Source organism: Hesperophylax consimilis, chromosome 12 (assembly GCF_061612785.1).
Source record: "Hesperophylax consimilis isolate HC1 chromosome 12, BYU_Hcon_1.0, whole genome shotgun sequence".
Lineage (NCBI taxonomy): Eukaryota > Metazoa > Arthropoda > Insecta > Trichoptera > Limnephilidae > Hesperophylax > Hesperophylax consimilis.
In genome coordinates, this window is record NC_142847.1 from 34,952,047 (window position 1) to 34,971,246 (window position 19,200).

General features: G+C 36.6%; 1 protein-coding gene across 2 annotated transcripts in view; it reads left to right on the top strand.

Moving 5' to 3' along the window:
• The window catches only part of LOC149419546 (uncharacterized), a 118,305-nt gene extending 101,883 nt beyond the window's left edge, over nt 1–16,422 (top strand). For both annotated transcript variants that reach the window (XM_089638378.1, XM_089638379.1), the window contains exons 9-24: nt 2,171–2,311; nt 4,800–5,062; nt 6,381–6,506; nt 6,609–6,761; nt 7,029–7,334; nt 7,701–7,987; nt 8,379–8,552; nt 8,814–8,990; nt 9,372–9,575; nt 9,692–9,934; nt 10,353–10,537; nt 11,195–11,460; nt 11,666–11,815; nt 12,547–12,693; nt 13,531–13,687; nt 14,100–16,422. In XM_089638378.1, the coding sequence (XP_089494504.1) occupies nt 2,171–2,311; nt 4,800–5,062; nt 6,381–6,506; nt 6,609–6,761; nt 7,029–7,334; nt 7,701–7,987; nt 8,379–8,552; nt 8,814–8,990; nt 9,372–9,575; nt 9,692–9,934; nt 10,353–10,537; nt 11,195–11,460; nt 11,666–11,815; nt 12,547–12,693; nt 13,531–13,687; nt 14,100–14,351 (3,231 nt within the window). In that variant the 3' untranslated portion in view covers nt 14,352–16,422. The remainder of the gene's footprint in view (nt 1–2,170; nt 2,312–4,799; nt 5,063–6,380; nt 6,507–6,608; nt 6,762–7,028; nt 7,335–7,700; nt 7,988–8,378; nt 8,553–8,813; nt 8,991–9,371; nt 9,576–9,691; nt 9,935–10,352; nt 10,538–11,194; nt 11,461–11,665; nt 11,816–12,546; nt 12,694–13,530; nt 13,688–14,099) is intronic.
• The last annotated feature ends 2,778 nt before the right edge of the window (nt 16,423–19,200 follow it).

Here is a 19,200-nt window from a genome sequence, read left to right on the forward strand (position 1 = left end):
TTTACCATTTTTTCTCGCATCCACCGAAGTACTTTGCAATGATTCTTCTTTAGCAGATTATTAACACTACACTTTTTGCGACGACCATAGAATAAACTTCTTGCTGTTATCTTACTAAACTTCTTAACTTATGTAATATTTTTTAATGAACTGCGTTAAGTCTATCTAGTCTGTTTTAAAATCTATGAACAGTTTATATTATCAAATCAAAATATTATCAAAATTATCAAATCTCTCATTGACAGCCCTGAATTATTGGAATTAATTTATATGAATGTACCTGCCAGACAAACTCGAAGCATAGACACTTTTAAATGTAACAATAACCTCAATACTAACTACTCTTTGTACTCACCAATTCCAAGAATTCATCACCTTGCAAACAAATATTGTAAACTTATCGACATATTTGGTGTTAATAACTTTGAGAGTTTCAAAAGGCAACTAATTTTAGACCTTTTTGCTAGTTATTAACTTGTAATATTTATTAGCTTAAAAAAAAGATCTTGTTTTCATACTTTGATTTACTAAACCATATTATTTTCTAAATACCTTATGAGTAAATTATATTTAGCTATTTTATTTATGTACATGTTACACTTAAATACATATACTGTCAACTTACTATGTAAAAGCCCGATAGGGCGTTAATAAATAATAAATAATAAATAAAAAATAATATTGAACTACCTTTTAAAATTGATTTCTTATGTAAAAATAATTTGGTTTTAATTGTAAAATGTTGTCTTAGAGGAAATGAGTTTTATTTAACTGATTGGGAATAATGTATTAGAATTATTGTTAATATTTTGTAATATATTATCGAGGTGTTATTATATGAGAGGTGTTAATTTTAGGATACTTACCTGGAAATTGGTGAGTTCAGTAAGGAATTGCGGTACATATAGAACCAGCCAAATCAGCCGGCGCGACCATATTATTATTTTCAGCAAAAATGTGGCTGGTATCATGCAAAAACTTTCTCCTACAGTATGTTGGGTATCATTTTACCTCTTTAGTAGTGACTCTTATATTTTATTTTGACGTAGTTTTCTTTTATAAGAAGATGAAATTATTATAATGGTACCAAAAATTGCATTCAAAATTCAAGAAGGTACATATAATATCTTTCCATCGTGTTGTTTTTAACAGAGGCTAAACCTGATGAATGGTAAACCAGTAAACATAATTATGCACTTTTTTCGTGTTAAATTGCATGCAACTGCATAATATGCGAAAAATAACAAAAGAAAATTATAAACGTTTTTTGGTAAGGTGTTTAGTGGACAAAGACCAGAAAACGATTTAACACCGATGTACAATGCAAGTTGTAAATCCTTGACATAAAAGAATTACGTAAATTAATTTTTACCTCAAGAAAGGATTTTAATGATCCATAATGATTATTATTTATGTTGATTTAATATAGTGCAACCATACCTCTGTGTGGAGTTAATAAAAAAAAACAACCCGAAATTTGTTTAAAATTCTCTGAAAGTCGAGAAGCTGCTAATTTTCAAGAATCCAGGGTTCCCCAAGGATCTGTTTTGGGACCTCTTACATTTATAAATTTGAGATTCTTATTAGCAGAAGGTGAGATAGGACTACCTATTCGAGTAAAACATTCAGTCGTTTTAGTTTTTTTTTTAAAGAGACAATATAATTTTCGAAGTCGATGACTGAAGGAAGATTATTTTCATATATTACAATTATTTGGAAATTAGGGGATATTTTAACAAAAATAAAAAAACCTTCATTCTTATAAAGGTAGTTAAGTAACATTTAGTTATCAATACCTGAAACCAATTACATCATTCCAAACTGTATCTAATGATCGACGATGGTTATCACAATCCTATAATCTGCCTACGCCATTATTTCGCCATAATATTGCATTGATTCTGCGATCCCAAATAATCTATTGAATACATACAAATGGCATCTCGAATACTATCATATTGTTTGGACGTAATCTGTGGTATTTATTGTGTTCGATGTTTTGTGTGGCAGTATATATACCTATATTGAGCGATTGAGATTACACATTTCGGACTGGAATTCAATGACCACACTTTCCTGTTGAATTTTTAAATCGGTTTTCTCCGTAACGTTGCACTTATTGGACGATGTTTTACGGTTTGATTTTCATGGATATATTTGCTGTCATCAGGTTGCCATGTCCAAGTCCGAGCTGCGTCCACTAAGCCACGGACACTTCCAAGGATACTCAAGTGCCAACCGTGCTGGAGTCTACAGTGAGGTTGCCTTCACCGCCCTTCAAGCTTTTGGCTCAATGATTCACCCTGATATGGTAAGAAAATATTATGATTTTTTTTTTTTTTTAAAGAAAGACAAACATTCTCAGGTTACGAATAACCCAACAATGTTTGAAAATCTCCTACTACCACCACAGAAAGCCGAAAATGTTGCTTGTGTTGTGATGGAGGACTTAGCCAGCCGAGGAATCGAACACGCGACGCTCGGGTGAGACCCAAGCGCTATGCCCACTCAACCACTGACCGGTTGAATGTGGAGAGTCGCGAATACCTTTGTCTTTGGATAAGAGCGTTTGGGATGTTTTCCGCTAGTGGCATTGCACTGCGCCTTACATAAACACGAGGATGCGAGCGCGATTTCGACGCAGTTTGAGGCGATAGCGAAACTATCCCAAAATTTTCAGCGACCTATTTCTGTTGAAGAAAGATTGATGGTGACTTTGAGGTATGAATTCATTCGTCAGGGCTGAACTACACTGAAACTAGAAAAACTTATAATACTGCATGAATCACGTATTTCATCAAAACAATGTTTAAAAATCATAATATAACTGATAAAGCTTTTCTGCAATTTGTAATTTTCTTTATTCAGGAGTAGCTAATTTGTAGAGTTACCTAACATTTTCTAAGTTCGTTTCTATTATTTTGCTATTGTATGTAAATGTAATAAAAATGTTAAATAAATAAATGTATTAAAACTTTTAAAACATTAAAATACTTACAGTCTTACTAAAAAACGTGTTAATATTACGTGACGTGTAAGGTCGAAACAGTGAAAAACTTTACTTATTACAACGTCATTTGTATGGTTATAACGGCATTAAACCAGGCCTAAGGCCGGCTTTACCATACCAACGTGAAAGGGCGTGAAGAATATAACTAGTAAGGCGGTCTCTATCTAGTATTATATCGCACTGCCGCGATGTTCTCGTGTTGTTTGTCACGGAGGACACTTCCAAGTGGCGGAGACCATTTGATATTTTCTCGCCGCGCCGCGTTGCGTTCGCATCGACATCGCCCACGAAAACCGCAGCGTTTTTAGTGTATTGTAAGTTATTAGGTGTTTTTAGTATTTAGCCCGGAGTGACTAACCGCATTACTCACAATACACTTATTCTACTTCTAACTCTATTTAAGAGTTTGACTAAGGTGTTTATTTATTGGCTTGCGGCTTGGCGGTAAGTAAAGGCCACATTCTCACAATATTACTGTTTTAGAATGCGGAAACTACCGCATACCAAAAACTGCATGCCATTAACGGTCATAAAAAGGCATTTGCGAATGAGGTTTTCATAAAATTGCTTAAATGGTATGTTTCTATACTTGGTGACATTGATATGTAGTATAATTATCTGAATGTAAAAAGAAAAATATGTATAGGTAAGTTATTTTTAAGAGACCTTGCTTGTGTAGTGATTTACTGGTAATTTTATTATAATTTTTTTTCCCACCCAGTATATTTTTGGGGTAAGAGGAGACTGCGGGCGGATAGTATTTTAAACTAGCTCTAAAAACATTTTTTGAAAATTTCGATGCTATCGGTGTGAAAAAATACATTCAAACGTGTCTTTTGTAAAATGGTTTTCCTGTAATTTATTGTTTTGGTGTTTAATTTGTAGAACTCCATTTAATTTTTTTCAAATTTAATAATGTTATAATAATTATTAAGTTCTGCAAGTATTTCTGTTATTTTTACAGTTTTAATAACAAAAATACTTGCAGAACTTCATAATTATTATAACATTATTAAATTTGATTTATTTTAAATTTATTAAAAAAAAAAATATATATTTTTTTTTAAATCCTGTAACACTGTTTATTACAACTATAAGAAGGTCTTACGAGTGGTGAGCATTTTGTGGAGCGTAAAGCGTTAATATAAATTAGGTAGGTACTAATTATAAACAACATTAACAGTAATAATCAAAAAATTAAAGTAAATAACAGCACTTAGTAGAGGATACCTACTCCCTACGATAAATGGTATACAATGTTGTGGAGTTTAAGGCCCCGCTTTCCGCATTTCTACCGAAATCTAACATACTTGCAAATCTCTTTAAATAATATATTTTGTTTTTTAAGATAATATCTGTACATTTGTCAAGTTGGAATTTTTTTTTTTAAATGAAATTCCATCGATAGATAAAAATAGACAAGTATGCTCTGAAAATGATTGAAAACACATCTGGTTCTGTTATTTAACATTTTAAGGAGACCGGCTGCGCGGCCTTTTCCATACAAAACTTATATTTGGATTTGAGGCCAAAGTACCCAACCAAATATATAATTATTTTTTTAGTTAAAAGGCGAAGCAAATATCCGTTCTTTATTCATGATTTAATTATGATATAAAGGGTATTAAGGAATTCAATTTTGCATTATTTTAGAAGCAATTTTGCCTTTTTGAGAGTATTATACTTTTGGCAGTATCAAGTCACCTGGAACGAATACAAATGTGGCCGACAATGCTATTTTCCTCTTCTTCCTTTTATCTCTAATCGTATGAGTTGTTTCTGTGTCCAGGTAAATGAAACAATCTCCCTGGAAACCCTTCTGCACACGCCCGCCCAGTCTCCCTCCCTTAACTTCCCGACCTCCGAGGGCGGGTGGGATGCCGCCGCCCTGCTCATCCACCAGGGCAGAGACCACGGTACTCCGTCCTACCTGAAGTTCCTCAACCTCTGCGAGACTATGCTCACACCAGAACAGGGCAACGTCACCTTTGAGGATCTGGAGCAGGTCGGAATCGACAGGACTGGACAAAAGCTACTGAAGGAACTGTACATGTAAGTACAGCGTTAAATCTATCCAGAGATGGTGGCATGTTTTGGACAAATAGTATAATTTGATCATTGAAGATATCGTGTAAGAACAACGAACACTATCTTCATTTTATTAATACACTAGTCCTTGATGCGACTTAATTTTTTTCTGATTTCTCTGTTTCACATTTTTCGGTTGAGGGTATATTCAATGATTAAATATTACAATTTGAAGTTTTACTCAATAAGTTATTACACTATAAAAAAGGTATAATTTCTCATTCGAAATTGATGAAATGTTGCAATGTTAAATATTTATGGTTTATAATTGTGTAGATAGGTAGTTAAATGCCTGCTTACAAATTATGTGTTGATTTATTAAATAAGATAAAATTAGAAATTTATTTTATTTTATTTATTTATTTTATATTATAGAAACAAACAGTACATGATTTACAGAGATGAAACAATATACAGGAATAAGATACTTCATGTTGTGTACCTATGATATGTTTCCTTGGAATGTCTGCTAAGTGGTATGTTTATTCCTTAATTACCAGGTGACTTGTGTAGTTTATAGGTGTGTGTGTGACGTGTGTAATGTATGTGTGAGTGTTTGTGTGTGTGTGTGTGTCTCTATGTATGCGCATTGAATTCTTTAAATTAATGACATGATGCCACGTTTGAATTTGGGCAGTGAATCCGAAAAAATGTCAATGTTAGAGTTAAGACAAATATTATTTAGAGTATGAAGAGCTCGGTTAATTGTCGAATTAGATGCTGCATTTGTTTTATAATTTAGCGTGTGGAATAGCACTGTATGTCGTGTACGTCTCAAAGGTATGTTAAAATTAATAAGGGACAGAAGTTCAGTACAGTCAATCTCATTGTTTAAAATTCTGTGTATAAATATTGAGTCAGCTACTGCTCGTCTTCGCTGCAAAGTTTCAAATGTACACTCAAAATTATTGTTGAATCTGTGGGTAATATATTTTATAAATTTGTTTTGGATTCGTTCTATACTATCTATGTAAAGTTTATATTGCGGATTCCAAATAGGCGATGCATATTCCAGTGTACTTCTGACTAATGCGAAATATAACATTACAATTGTACGCGGATTATTGAATATTTTACTTACACGTAGCACGAAACCAAGCATTTTATATGACCTATTAACGATAGAGTCAATGTGCTTATTAAATATAAGTTTGCTATAAAGAAATAAACTCTTTTGGACTAGAGGTCTACTGTTCACAGAACTAACTACTGGTTTTATCTTTTATTTCAACGATATTTGTATTTCACCGGATGCCTAATGAAAAACATGTTAATTTTCCAGGAATGTTGAAGACATCGATCTCCTTGCCGGATCCGCCCTGGAGAGACCAGTGGACGGAGCTTTGGTTGGACCAACCACCGCTTGTCTGCTCAAGCAACAGTTCATTAAGCTGAGGAACAGTGACAGGTAAAACAAAAATTACATTTTAAATATCTGAAATACTGCTCATACATTTTTCTGCATACTTGCACGCTTGCACCTTATATTAATATTTGTGTTTCTTGGCAGATTCTGGTACGAAAATGACCTGCCCCCATCATCTCTGTCTCCCGAACAGCTGCAGGCCATCAGGAGAGTGTCTCTCGCCGGCCTGGTCTGCGCCTCCAACACCGACCTCGTGCAAGTGCAGCCTAAAGCCTTCGTGGTCGAGGACCCTTACCTGTAAGTAAAACCTTTTATTCTCACAAATGTGGCTTTTGCGAGGGAACCCTCTTTTTGGATAGTTCCTAAATCACTGTGAAAAGGAAGCAAATCCACGAGCAATAGAGACAATTACAAAAGGCCTCGAAACAACACTCGGGTTGTTAACTCAAAATGAAGTCTCAGACACGTCCATTTAACAAAGATTACGCTGATATAGGCCAACCAATAAATCGCCGCTAAGTTAGTGGTATCAGGAATTATAACCAAGTTGATTGTTCTTTACAGGAATGCCGCCCAGTCCTGCACCCAGCACCCACACCTCGAGCTCTCTGCCTGGTTAGACCAGGACCATATGGATATGGGAGACCTGTCCGGGGAGGTGCTGATGAGCGCCATCTCCAAGGCCAAGCAAGACATGGTGGAGAGGAAGAGGCTCGAGTACGAACTGTGGGAGTCTGCTGGGGGAGTGGACCCCAAGTCCCCCGCTGGAACCGCCGCCTCCTTCTCCAAGGCCAACAAGAACGCTCTCCTTCTCGCCAACACTTCTCTCTTCTTCGAATACGCCACCAATGAAATCATGAACAGTCTGACGTAAGTTGCCCAATTCCGTTTTTAATGTCCTGGGTTATTACTACCCTACGAATTCTGGCCCTCCATTATTAGAATAAGGTGTTATCACAGCCGCTAAGTCAACATGATGCAGATTTCACTAAGGGAGCCTGAAAGGCCCAGCGATGTAGGTGTGATTGCAGAGCGAAGCAGAACACCTAGCATAACAAATAATCAAATGCCCACTTCATGTATTCGGTCAGGGCGATACAGGGATCTTGACGTCTATCTTTGACCACAGCAAACAACATATTTAGAAGGTTGTTGAATGAATCCATATGGGTAAATCTGAAACTCAGATTGCATGTTATGCGTGTCCGGTTCTTCAATATACATTTTTTGTTCCAGCCAAAGGAGACGCAAGCGACAGATCTTCGACAGTAACCTGCTTGGATTTACGGGCTCCCCTGACTTTGCGGACGCCCTCCAGAGCGTGGACGTATCTGGCATACTGCAGCAGCAGGGCATTGGCAACGGCATCCGGCTGGAGCCGCACTGCGATGACCTCGAGGCGCCCTGCGACGCTAGCTCGCCATTCAGGACCTTCACAGGACACTGCAACAACCTGAGGAACCCCAATCTCGGCAAAAGTCTGACAACCTTCGCGAGGCTGTTGCCGCCTGTGTATGAAGATGGTAAATAGTACCTATTTTTTTTACTAAACGTGACTTGCAAATATGAATACCTTGAACAAAATGTTTTTACATGAGCTATTCGGAAGATTATAATCAGTGGAATGCGACTCATTGGGGGACATAAAAAAGATACATACGTAGGAATGACCGAAATGACTGTTTCTTGTGATGCAAGGTGTGTGTAACAGATTTTTATGGCGCTCCATCCTCTCTAAGTACACATAAGGATATTCCTTGTTATTATTACATATTTGAACGGCAACAAAGAGCCAGGGATCTAGATTGAAGTCCCAGAAGGCTATCACTCGCCTCACTTCAGTTCTACAAAGATGTGAATCCACTTCTGTATGTAGCCTTGACCTATTAAAACATTGTTTTTATTTCATTCCAGGTGTATCTCGCCCCAGAATCAGCTCCGTGACCGGCACACCCCTCCCATCTCCCCGTACCGTCTCCACGGTAATCCACCCTGATATCTCCAACCTGCACAACAGATACACCCTCATGACCATGCAGTTTGCTCAGATCCTCGATCACGATCTTACCATGACTCCAATCCACAAAGGTAAACATAATAATATCAATCAAGTACTTAAAACAAAGTATTAGTAACGACCAGAACAAATTGAAGTGATTTGATTTAGAAAAATCGCAACTTAACTTCGAACAAAGTAGGCTGGCCGCAAAGGTTCAATTCTTGATCCCTCTATATTTCATATTTTATAAATAAAAGTAACTGCGATACTAATTATGACTTGTATTCTAAGGAGTTTAAAGAACACTAAATGATATATTGATTATAACTAAATTGAATTGACCATTTCAGGTTTCCACGAGTCTATCCCCAACTGCCGCTCTTGCGACTCTCCGCGCACTGTGCACCCCGAGTGCAATCCCTTCCCTGTTCCCAGAGGAGACCACTACTACCCTGAGGTTAACGTCACCAGCGGAGAGAGGCTATGCTTCCCCTTCATGAGAAGTCTGCCGGGACAACAGAACTTGGGTGAGCTAACAATCTTACCTACAAAAAAAATATGACTAAATTCCGACCTAAAAGACAAGCAGAGTACAATCAGTTTCCATCCTAACATAAAAACAAATGTTTCCAACATAAACTAAAAATAAACAAACCATTTTAGACAAAAAAAAACGACATAAGTCTAACAACTTGGCATTTTGTAAATACGAACAGGTTAAAACCAGAACAGAGAAGATTGAAAAACGTACACTCTCATTGAGGACACAGCAATATTTTACGATGCAAAGCGAGATGTTATTGAATGGCTAACGATTATCAGAATCTCTATGTAACCACAATTAGATCACCATCTATACAAAGAAGAAGAAAAAACGTAAGAAAATTAATCATAATTTGTTTTCCCAGGTCCCCGTGAACAAGTTAACCAGAACACCGCTTTCCTAGACGCCTCCATGGTATACGGAGAGAACGGCTGCATCGGACGTAACCTGCGAGGCTTCGGGGGTCGCTTGAACTCCACCAGCCACCCCGTTAGAGGAAAGGAACTCCTGCCCAGAAGTGACAAGCACCCCGAGTGCAAGACTGCTTCCGGATACTGCTTCATTGCTGGTAAGTCGAAATCTATATAACGTTTGTTATGGCAACCAAATCCTGTTTTTACAAGAGATTCACTGTGGTTGATATATTAATCACAAACAAATATCTAATAGTCCTACTGTCTCTAGGTGATGGCCGTGCTTCTGAACAGCCAGGCCTGACTGCCTTGCACACCATGTTCCTTCGTGAGCACAACCGCCTGGTCGAGGGACTCCGCGGAGTGAACCCCCATTGGGACGGCGAGAGACTGTTCGGCCACGCCCGTCGCATCCACATTGCCCAATTCCAACACGTTACCTTCAATGAATTCTTGCCCCGCATCCTGTCATGGAACGCCGTCAATCTCTATGGACTGAAGCTATTGCCCACCGGTATGTATTTTCATAATATTTGAATATCAAAAGATGGCACAAACAAAAAACACATGAACTGAAATGAAGATTGTATCTAAGTTATTTGTAGCTCTGCAGTTATTCCAACTACTCTTATGGAAAACAGAAGAAAATTAACAGGGTCCAAAATCATCATAACAAATTTATGAAAAAATATTAGTGGTCCCAATGCTGTCCCTTGAGGAAAGTCAGAGTTTTAATGTATTACAATGTTTCATAAGCTACAAACAAAAATTACAACAGAAGAGTGCTTAAGAAATCTTTATGCATATTTGATATCTATGCACCTTCCATGTTGCTAGTTTTTCTGACTATCAAATTTAATAAAAAATACAGTTGTCTCAAAACAGTTCCTTATAGTAAACCAGAGTTTGAAATGTAATAATATTTTTCACAGGCTACTACAAAGAGTACTCCCCCACCTGCAACCCGTCCATCGTAAATGAGTTTGCCTCCGCCGCCTTCAGAATCGGTCACTCCCTTCTCCGCCCCCACCTCCCTCGTCTGTCTCCTACCTACCAGCCCATCGAACCTCCCATATTGCTCAGGGATGGATTCTTCAGGGTTGACATGTTCTTGCAGGTAAATACAACAAAGTCAAATTTAAAAAAACTGATATTTCAAATCATTATTAGTATATATTACTAGCGCAGACCCGTGAAAAATCACGATATATTATAATTGTAAGATTTGTAAAGTACTTATAAAATATTTGCCTCAAGATTTTGACCTATCAAAAACAAATATTTTCAATTTTCTTTATGACATAATAATGTTTTTTTGCTGACAAATTAGAGAGCAGATGATCAGAAATTTACCTTTCGAATGAACACCGTTGGTAAACTTGACAAAACTCTAAATCTGTATAAAATTTAAACATAAGAAATACACATTTCAAATACAGAGATTAACAAAATAAAATTGCATATCGGAATTATTTTTCACATAACTTAAAATTGACACTTTAATTCAAAATTTGAATACATTGAATGTAAAAAATTTCACGCAGGAGTAATTCACGTAATAATAACTAAGGCACATATTCACAGACATCCGAAATTAGTATGTTTGATGATTGATGATACCTTAGGGAATGTTATCGGATAAAAATCGGAGAATAAATGTGCAGAACCTGAACGAAGCATTCATTAACTGAACCTGTTTGATAGAGAAGAAGTAATAAAAACATGATGCTTGAGAAAGTCATGACAAAGCTTAACATGTTTTTAATCCTTCCAGCCTGGTATGACAGAAGAGCTCATCAGAGGTCTGACCTCCACTCCAATGGAAACCCTTGACCAGTTCATCACTGGAGAGGTCACTAATCATCTGTTCGAGGACAGAAAGATCCCCTTCTCCGGAATCGATCTGATCGCCCTGAACGTCCAGAGAGCTAGAGATCACGGAGTGCCATCTTACAACAACTACAGGGCGCTCTGCAACCTGAAGAGGGCTTCCACATTCGAAGATCTGTCAAGGGAAATTCCACCAGAAGTTATTGCCAGGTTAGTTATAAAATGCTAAGTTACAAACAATATAAAATAAGCCATTGTAAAAACTAAGAAAGTGAGTACTGCACATTGTTATAATATATTAACTATTCAATTGCACCAATATAAACAGATTTTGCGTGATTGTGATTTATTTTTGGGGTATTATGCCGTGGTAGATTTTTTTTGGTTTATTAATGATTTGTTCCCTTTCCTCCAGGTTGAAACGCATCTATGCCACAGTTGACGATATCGATCTATTCCCCGGGGGCATGAGTGAGAGGCCGCTACAGGGAGGTCTGGTGGGACCAACATTCGCTTGCATCATTGCCATTCAATTCAGACAGCTCAGGAAGTGCGATCGTTTCTGGTGAGTCAAGTTTCTAGTCACTTTTATATAAATTACCAACGTAGCATTTGTGAAGGTGAAAGCATTTATAAAATATTTACCTCAGCACATTACAATTGCTTTTCGAAATCAAATTTTGTCAATTTTCTTTTTATTATAAAGTTTTTTTTTTCGACATATTAGAAACACCTCAGAAATTTTTCATTTCGAATGAACGTTGTAAAACATGAAAAATCATTTGTCAAAAAATTTAACACCAGATTATTGATTAAATAAAAATAAAATATTTTTTGATTGTTTGTAGGTACCTACTTTATCGATTTACACAATCATTAGTTTCATTTTTGAAAATTTCTAACCGAATTTGAGTTCATTACACAGGAACTTAAATATACTGGGTTTTATATTGCACACTCCACACAAAAACAATATTGTGTCATTTGGTCATAAATTAATCAATAGTGCCTACCAATCCAAAGTAAAGAACTAGCAAGAATCGGTAAATTAGAAGACACTTAAGATGGAGGCCAACGTCAACAAATGGATACCAGAAGGCTTGTGAAGGAGAAGAAATAGGGCCTTAAATGGTCACTCTATACCGATTCCAAAAAAATAGCAAAGAAAAATCATTATTTCATATCATAAAACAAAGATTACACAAAGCATTGGTGGACTGCAAACATAAAAGTCTCCTATCTGATTATCATTTACTTTGACTAAATTTCTAAATATAACATTTATACGTATTGCAGGTATGAAAATGTAGATCCCGTTGTGAGGTTCACCGAGCCCCAGCTGGCCGAACTCAGGAAGACAACTCTCTCCAAGATGATGTGCGAGAACTACGACATCCAGTCTGACATGCAAAGGGCCGCCTTTGACCTGCCCAGCAACTTCTTGTAAGTATTTGTACCTTCAAAGTACACTAACACAACACAACATGATTAAATCAGTACGCTGTACTGACAGTACTCAAACGATGGCTACCCAAATTTGGGCAGCACTGCTCATGTCCTTGAGCGATAGCTACCCACATTTAGGCAGGACTGCTCATGTCCTTGAGTGACAGCTACCCAAATTTTGGCACCACTGCTCATGTCCTTGAGCGATATCTACCCTAAGTTTTGGGATAAATGGTGAAATACAGGTGGATTTATTGGCTTTATATATTTCGGTAAAAAATACCATACAGTAAAACTTTAAATTTTGCTCTTCAAAACGAAACTTATAACGAAAACACACATAATTTCAAGGTAGACAAACCCTCAACCATCTCGGTATAGAGATAATCATAGAGATTCATGCACACACTAACCCTACACTCCACAACAAGTAGGTACAGCATTTATTTTACATTATCAGCTTTTTTCCGGAGAACAGGTTGACTGCACCTCGGACAAGGGTGAAAAGTGGGAAATGCCATTTTTTTCCTGCAAAATCACAGGATACTGACAAACAGAAATATCATACCATTATCACTCGTAATTGCGTAATAGGCTCATCATAATTCCCCCATCACGCAAAAACGCAAAATCGGCAGTCAACCTGTCAACGGGGACCATTCAAATGTATAAGTTCAAGATATTGAAACAACTAAACCTTTTTCTACAATTTGCATACATAATACACTTTTAATAAATGAAGTTCCTACCAGAATCGAGTTGAAGTCGTTTCCTGACATTGCAGATTGTTGTCAGTAATGAATTTGTTAGTAACCTGTATATTGTTGTTTCCAGGAACCCTCGTGTGCCATGCCACTCCCTGCCGCAGATCGACCTCTCAGCCTGGAGGGAGAGTACTGCGCAGGGCTGCCAGATCGCCGGCCGCACGGTGGCCGTGGGCAGCTCCGCCTTCCCCTCACCCTGCACCTCCTGCATCTGCACTATCGAGGGGGTTAGTCAACCAAACTTTATGACAATAATACAGTGAATCCCGCTTGTAAGATTTTTAAGGGGCAGGAAAATAGAATCTCCATCTGGAAAAACCTTTGTTTTTTCGGCGTTTACTTGTAAAACCTTTCAAGACTGTTTTCAGAGATTCTAATTCAAAACGACTCTACATCAGAAAAATTTGTATCACTAAAATTAAATGCAAAATTACATATTCAGAAAATTATTTTTGTTGACTGAACATAGCGAAGTCCTGTTTTAATTCAACTGTTTTGGCCCTAACTGGCCCAGTGTATTACCGTCCAATAACTAGTTTCATAACATAAACATAATCTCCGCCTCACTTACCTCGATGACACTTCAATATAATTCACTGAATCCTTAACCACAATCTAATCATTATTTATCTTGTCCAGGCCCAGTGTGCTTCTTTGCGCATCACCGATTGCGCGCAACTTCAGCGAGAATGGCCGCGGGATGCAATCCTTCGCGACGATGTCTGCTCCGCGCAGTGCGGGGGCATCATCCTCAATAGCCAAACGCAGCAGGGGTCCCAGTCCTCTCTCACGGAGGACCTGCTCCCCCCGCCTCTGAGACAGGCTCGCAGGAACCAGGGCGTCTTCGCAGGATTCAAAGTCCCAGATCTGGCGCAGTTCATTACTAAATAAACAGTGAACGTTTAATTTAAAAGACAATCGCCGTTTGATGTGCAGCAGTTTAAATTTAATATTATTGTGATCCTGATCTTGAAACAGCATTACTACGTGTGAATATAATGTCATTTAGACCAACTGCAATAGGAAGCAACGGGTTTTAATATAATTCGTATCATTTAAATAAGCAACAAAAAATCTTTAAGCTGTTGATCAAAATGATATTATGTTTTATTTTATGCTTCTTAAATTACGGTTCTGATGTAATGATATTGCCAATGTGGAATTACAGGAATGATGCGATGGTTATACCTACATTACTGCCTCGAGTGTTTGTTGAGCAAAAGGGCTCACTTATGTCATAGTTTATTTATTATTTAATAATAAAGTACATAGGCATTGCTGGGACACTTTTTGCAATAGTATCTAATTAAAATGCTCAAGAAGTTAAGGCTTCTTACCAACTAGAGCACCAACAGAATTGAAAATAATTAATATATTGATGCAAACAGAAGTGTGACGTTCTAGTTCTCCGGGGTAAACTGCACTAACTTTGGGAGGTGAAGAATCACCATGTACAAACATTTGCATGATAACAGGTAAAGTAACCTTTACTCCTTCAGGCCTCTGGCATATTGACCGTTATATTTCTTAAAGATGCGGTCAGAAAGTCAGAGCATTTGTGTGTATGTATGCTTCTCATTAAAATCCAAATAAATGGGATATTTCTGAACGTATCCGAAAGCTAAAATTGTTTTTGAAAGGTGATAAAATACGCTTTCAATATTTGTTATTAAAAATAAAAATATAAGTTTGGAAATGTTAAAAATTTGAAATCTTTAACATTTATTTGAAAAATAATTCATAATTTTTCTCAAATTGCGGTCGGAATCATCGGTGTTGTAGAGGTGTACATTTTAATTTTTCTTGGTTATCTTCTATTATTGAATACAAGCTTGTTGTTTTTTATTTCTAACACCGTTTAGTTCATATTTCTAACTATGACGGTAAGGGAGACAAAACGATTTCTATAAGACCATATGAGCTGTTCCAAAAAGCGAACAAATTATCTCTACAGATAATAGCTGTTTGTTCCAAAAACCGAACAAAGTAGCCTAAGGAGTTAAAGTAGTTTTCAGGTATGGAAAAAAAAAACAATCTAATTTCGAAAAGATTTATATATCATGTATAATCACCTCCTAAGGTTAGTGCACTTTATCTCTGGACACTCTATAAATATGTTTGAGTTTCATGGGCAATTAGGATCATAAATAATAAACAGAAGATTATGTCTTGAGGAATTAGTTCTTCCAACAAAAACTCTTTTAAAAAATCAAATGTAAAGATCTCAATTATTATTGTACATAACACAGAAATACTTGTGTGAATGAAAAAATTATGGCGAAACAAGACATTGTAAGTTTAGTGTAGGTAAGTTAGGTAATTTTTATTTTTATCATTTATTTCCCAGCCAACATAAATGTAAATGAAATTTTATAAGTACCTTATTTTATTCCACCTCAAAATATGAAGGTTTCTTTTTACATTATTTCGAAATGTCGAGCATAAAACTTTATAATATTATTATTAGATTATTTTAAAAAAACTGCATTTTTTGAGAATATTTTGCGAATGAAGAAAATTCATTATTTAAATAATTTTCTTTATACTTTTTGTATGGAGCGGAAAACCTTGCTAAATTTGTATTTTATATGTATTGTATTGAAAATTATTTTTTCAAATGTGTATATAAAACGATGCAACTCGAAAATCTATCAACAAAGCAAAACAACATTAACTCTGTGATAGAATCTACTGTTCCTGTTCCTAGGAAGGTAAAACTACATCCACTGTATTTATTTGAAGTAAAATTAAAGAATTATCGTTCTCAAGTGCCATTGCAAAGTTGGCCCCCGTTACCGCGGGGGTTGGTTGGTCCCTTTCACCACATCCCTGAAGACATTCTACGCTAATGTAATTATTTTTGTATGTATGTGTAGTTTGTATTAGTTATTGATGTGCACTATTATTTAGTTTGTAAATAAATCTTATACAAAAATAACATGAACCGCCTTCATTTCTTGAATTTGGTGTTTTTATTTAATTACCCACCCTCCCTTTTTTATGAGAACACCGCACAAGAGTCCCAACTGCTCCCAACCATCTCGAGCCAGTGAGACTTTGCCATTCCCAATGGGGGTGTGTTGCGTGGCTGAAGGTAGTGGGGAGGAGAAGGAGATGGTGAAGTACCTGGCTATTCAGATCCAGTCAGCAAACACGGCTAAAGCCATTTCAATACTATGATGAATGATGGTCTTACAACAGGGCGATACAGAGATTATCTTTCACTCTAGAACGTGCCGCAAATATATCTAATATCATTTTAAATTATTTAATAGTGACATAACACACATTAATCAAATAAAGTTTACTTGCGCATGCCGGGATTTGAATTCACGACCACCGGATTGACCGCCTTATCCCTCGACCACGGAGGCCTTCAAATAGAACCCCTTAGAACTTTATCTGTTTCCGGTGGCTGTACCGGGTACTACCAAATCTTCTTCTTCCCATTTCCTAGCCTTATCACCCCCTACACTCTTGTGCATCGAGATGAAGTATTGTCAGGTTTCAACAGAACCCAATAGTACAACACCAGGTGTAGAGTTTTGTGACGCAGCTCTTCTGCATTGAGCATTAACAAAACGAGCCCGATTATCTTTCACCTTCATCACCTTTTAACCCCTGCAACCAGGGGGGTATAACTCCGAGAAAAAAGTGGGTCAGAAAAAAAGACACGGTAATCTCTATGGCTGACGTGTGACGTATATTTTCCACAAACCAGTGCGCACTTCATGCATGTTTATAGGCCGCTGTCATTGGCCGATTTTAGGCTAGTGAATGGGATTGGCTCCGAATGAGAATTATATTGTCTATGGTTACGCCTTTTTTATAGTTTCTATCCTAGTCGATGGTGAGTATGTCGTGTAGTGACGTATATTTTTCAGGAACAGACTTTTATCTATGGCAAACTTTAGGACCCATGGGCTCAGTACGAAAAACCCGAAGATATTGATCTAGTGAGTGGTTCATTTATGCCTGCAACACTGGATCCAAAAATACTCAGATACCCTTCAATCATGGCCAATAATTTGCAGAACCGGGCTAAAATTACCTTTGATGGGTTGTGCTAAAATATCAGAATAAAAACTATGATTTAATTTTTTGTGATTGTTTTCTGTTTACCAGCTTATTATTGATAACTATTTCATATTTATGTCGTAAAACGTTTCCCCAGTAAAGCTTAAATATCTAAAAAAAAATATATATTTACCATTGGGAAGTCTTAAAATTATATTTATATGAACATATGCATTGATTTTATTATTTCTACCTAAACCTGAATAAATATACTACACAAAAAATAGTCAGAAGGTGTTTCCAAAGAAATAAATATTTTGATACTATTGAAATCTTGTAGTTTAGCAAATTTAGTTGCAAGCGTCAGTTTAAATTTAATTATGAGTCATATGTTTTGTGAACTTCCCGAGAGGCTAGATGTGTGAAATCAAAAATGAACTCTAAACTGTTTCAAGTGCAAGCAATTCTTATATATTTTGTAATTTTTTTTTTTTTTTTTTTATATTTACTCCACGCAGGAGGCCCTGAAGAAAATAATTTCCCTCAGGGCCTATGTCATCTTTGGGGATGCTGTGTGGAGGGTCTTTTTGTGGAGAGGAAGGAGTGAACATGGGTCTTGAAGAGTCCCATGTTGTAGGAGGGAGGAAACACAGAGGCCGGCAGTTCGTTCCACAGCCGAGCTGTTAAACTTAAGAACGAATCATAGAAGCGACCCGTTCTCATGTGACAAGTGTCAACTGTGTACAAATGTTGGGCGCGCGTTTGGCGTGTATCCCGACTACGCACCGGTGCCGAAGGGATCAATGACGCTAGTTCCTCAGAGCATCTTCCATTGTAATACCGATAGAACAAGGTATAATACACTTTCTAAAGGCATATAAGCATAACCCTTTGCAATCAAAAGATTTTTGGTATATCCATACCACCAAATCAAAGCATTTTTAAAGAAAAATAAATAATCATTTCAATTGAAATACAAAAATTAATTTTATTATTTTTTTTTATTTTAGTAAAATAGATATGTAAGATACAAAATGGACAAAAAAATGGTTATTTGAAGTTTTTCATTGTATGATATTTTACAATCTCCAATGTGAATTCCAGGTTTACTTTCGCAGGATTCGCAATAGAATTGTGTTTCTTTTCTTCTACCCTGAATTTTTTTTATTGGAACATACTGCACAGTCCTTCTTAGTTCCAGAACATACCTAGAATGTGTAATTTATTTATAAGTCAGTCTTCTGTAGGGAGAGTAGCAGAGCTTTGTCCAAATCAAGTACCTCCTTGATAATCTCCTACTAATTGATTGACCAATAATTTTACAAATTTCAATCATCAGTTTTTCATTGTTTTTTTTTCCTCGGAAACTTTATAAACTATGTAAGAGTTGATGAGTTTTGGACGAGTTTTGGATGAGTTTGGATGAGTTCTGGATGAGTTATAAACTATGTGAGAGTTCGAGTTTTGGACGAGTTATAAACTATGTAAGAGTTGATGAGTTTTGGACGAGTTTTGGATGAGTTATAAACTATGTGAGAGTTCGAGTTTTGGACGAGTTATAAACTATGTAAGAGTTGATGAGTTTTGGACGAGTTTTGGATGAGTTTGGATGAGTTCTGGATGAGTTATAAACTATGTGAGAGTTCGAGTTTGGACGAGTTATAAACTATGTAAGAGTTGATGAGTTTTGGACGAGTTTTGGATGAGTTTGGATGAGTTTTGG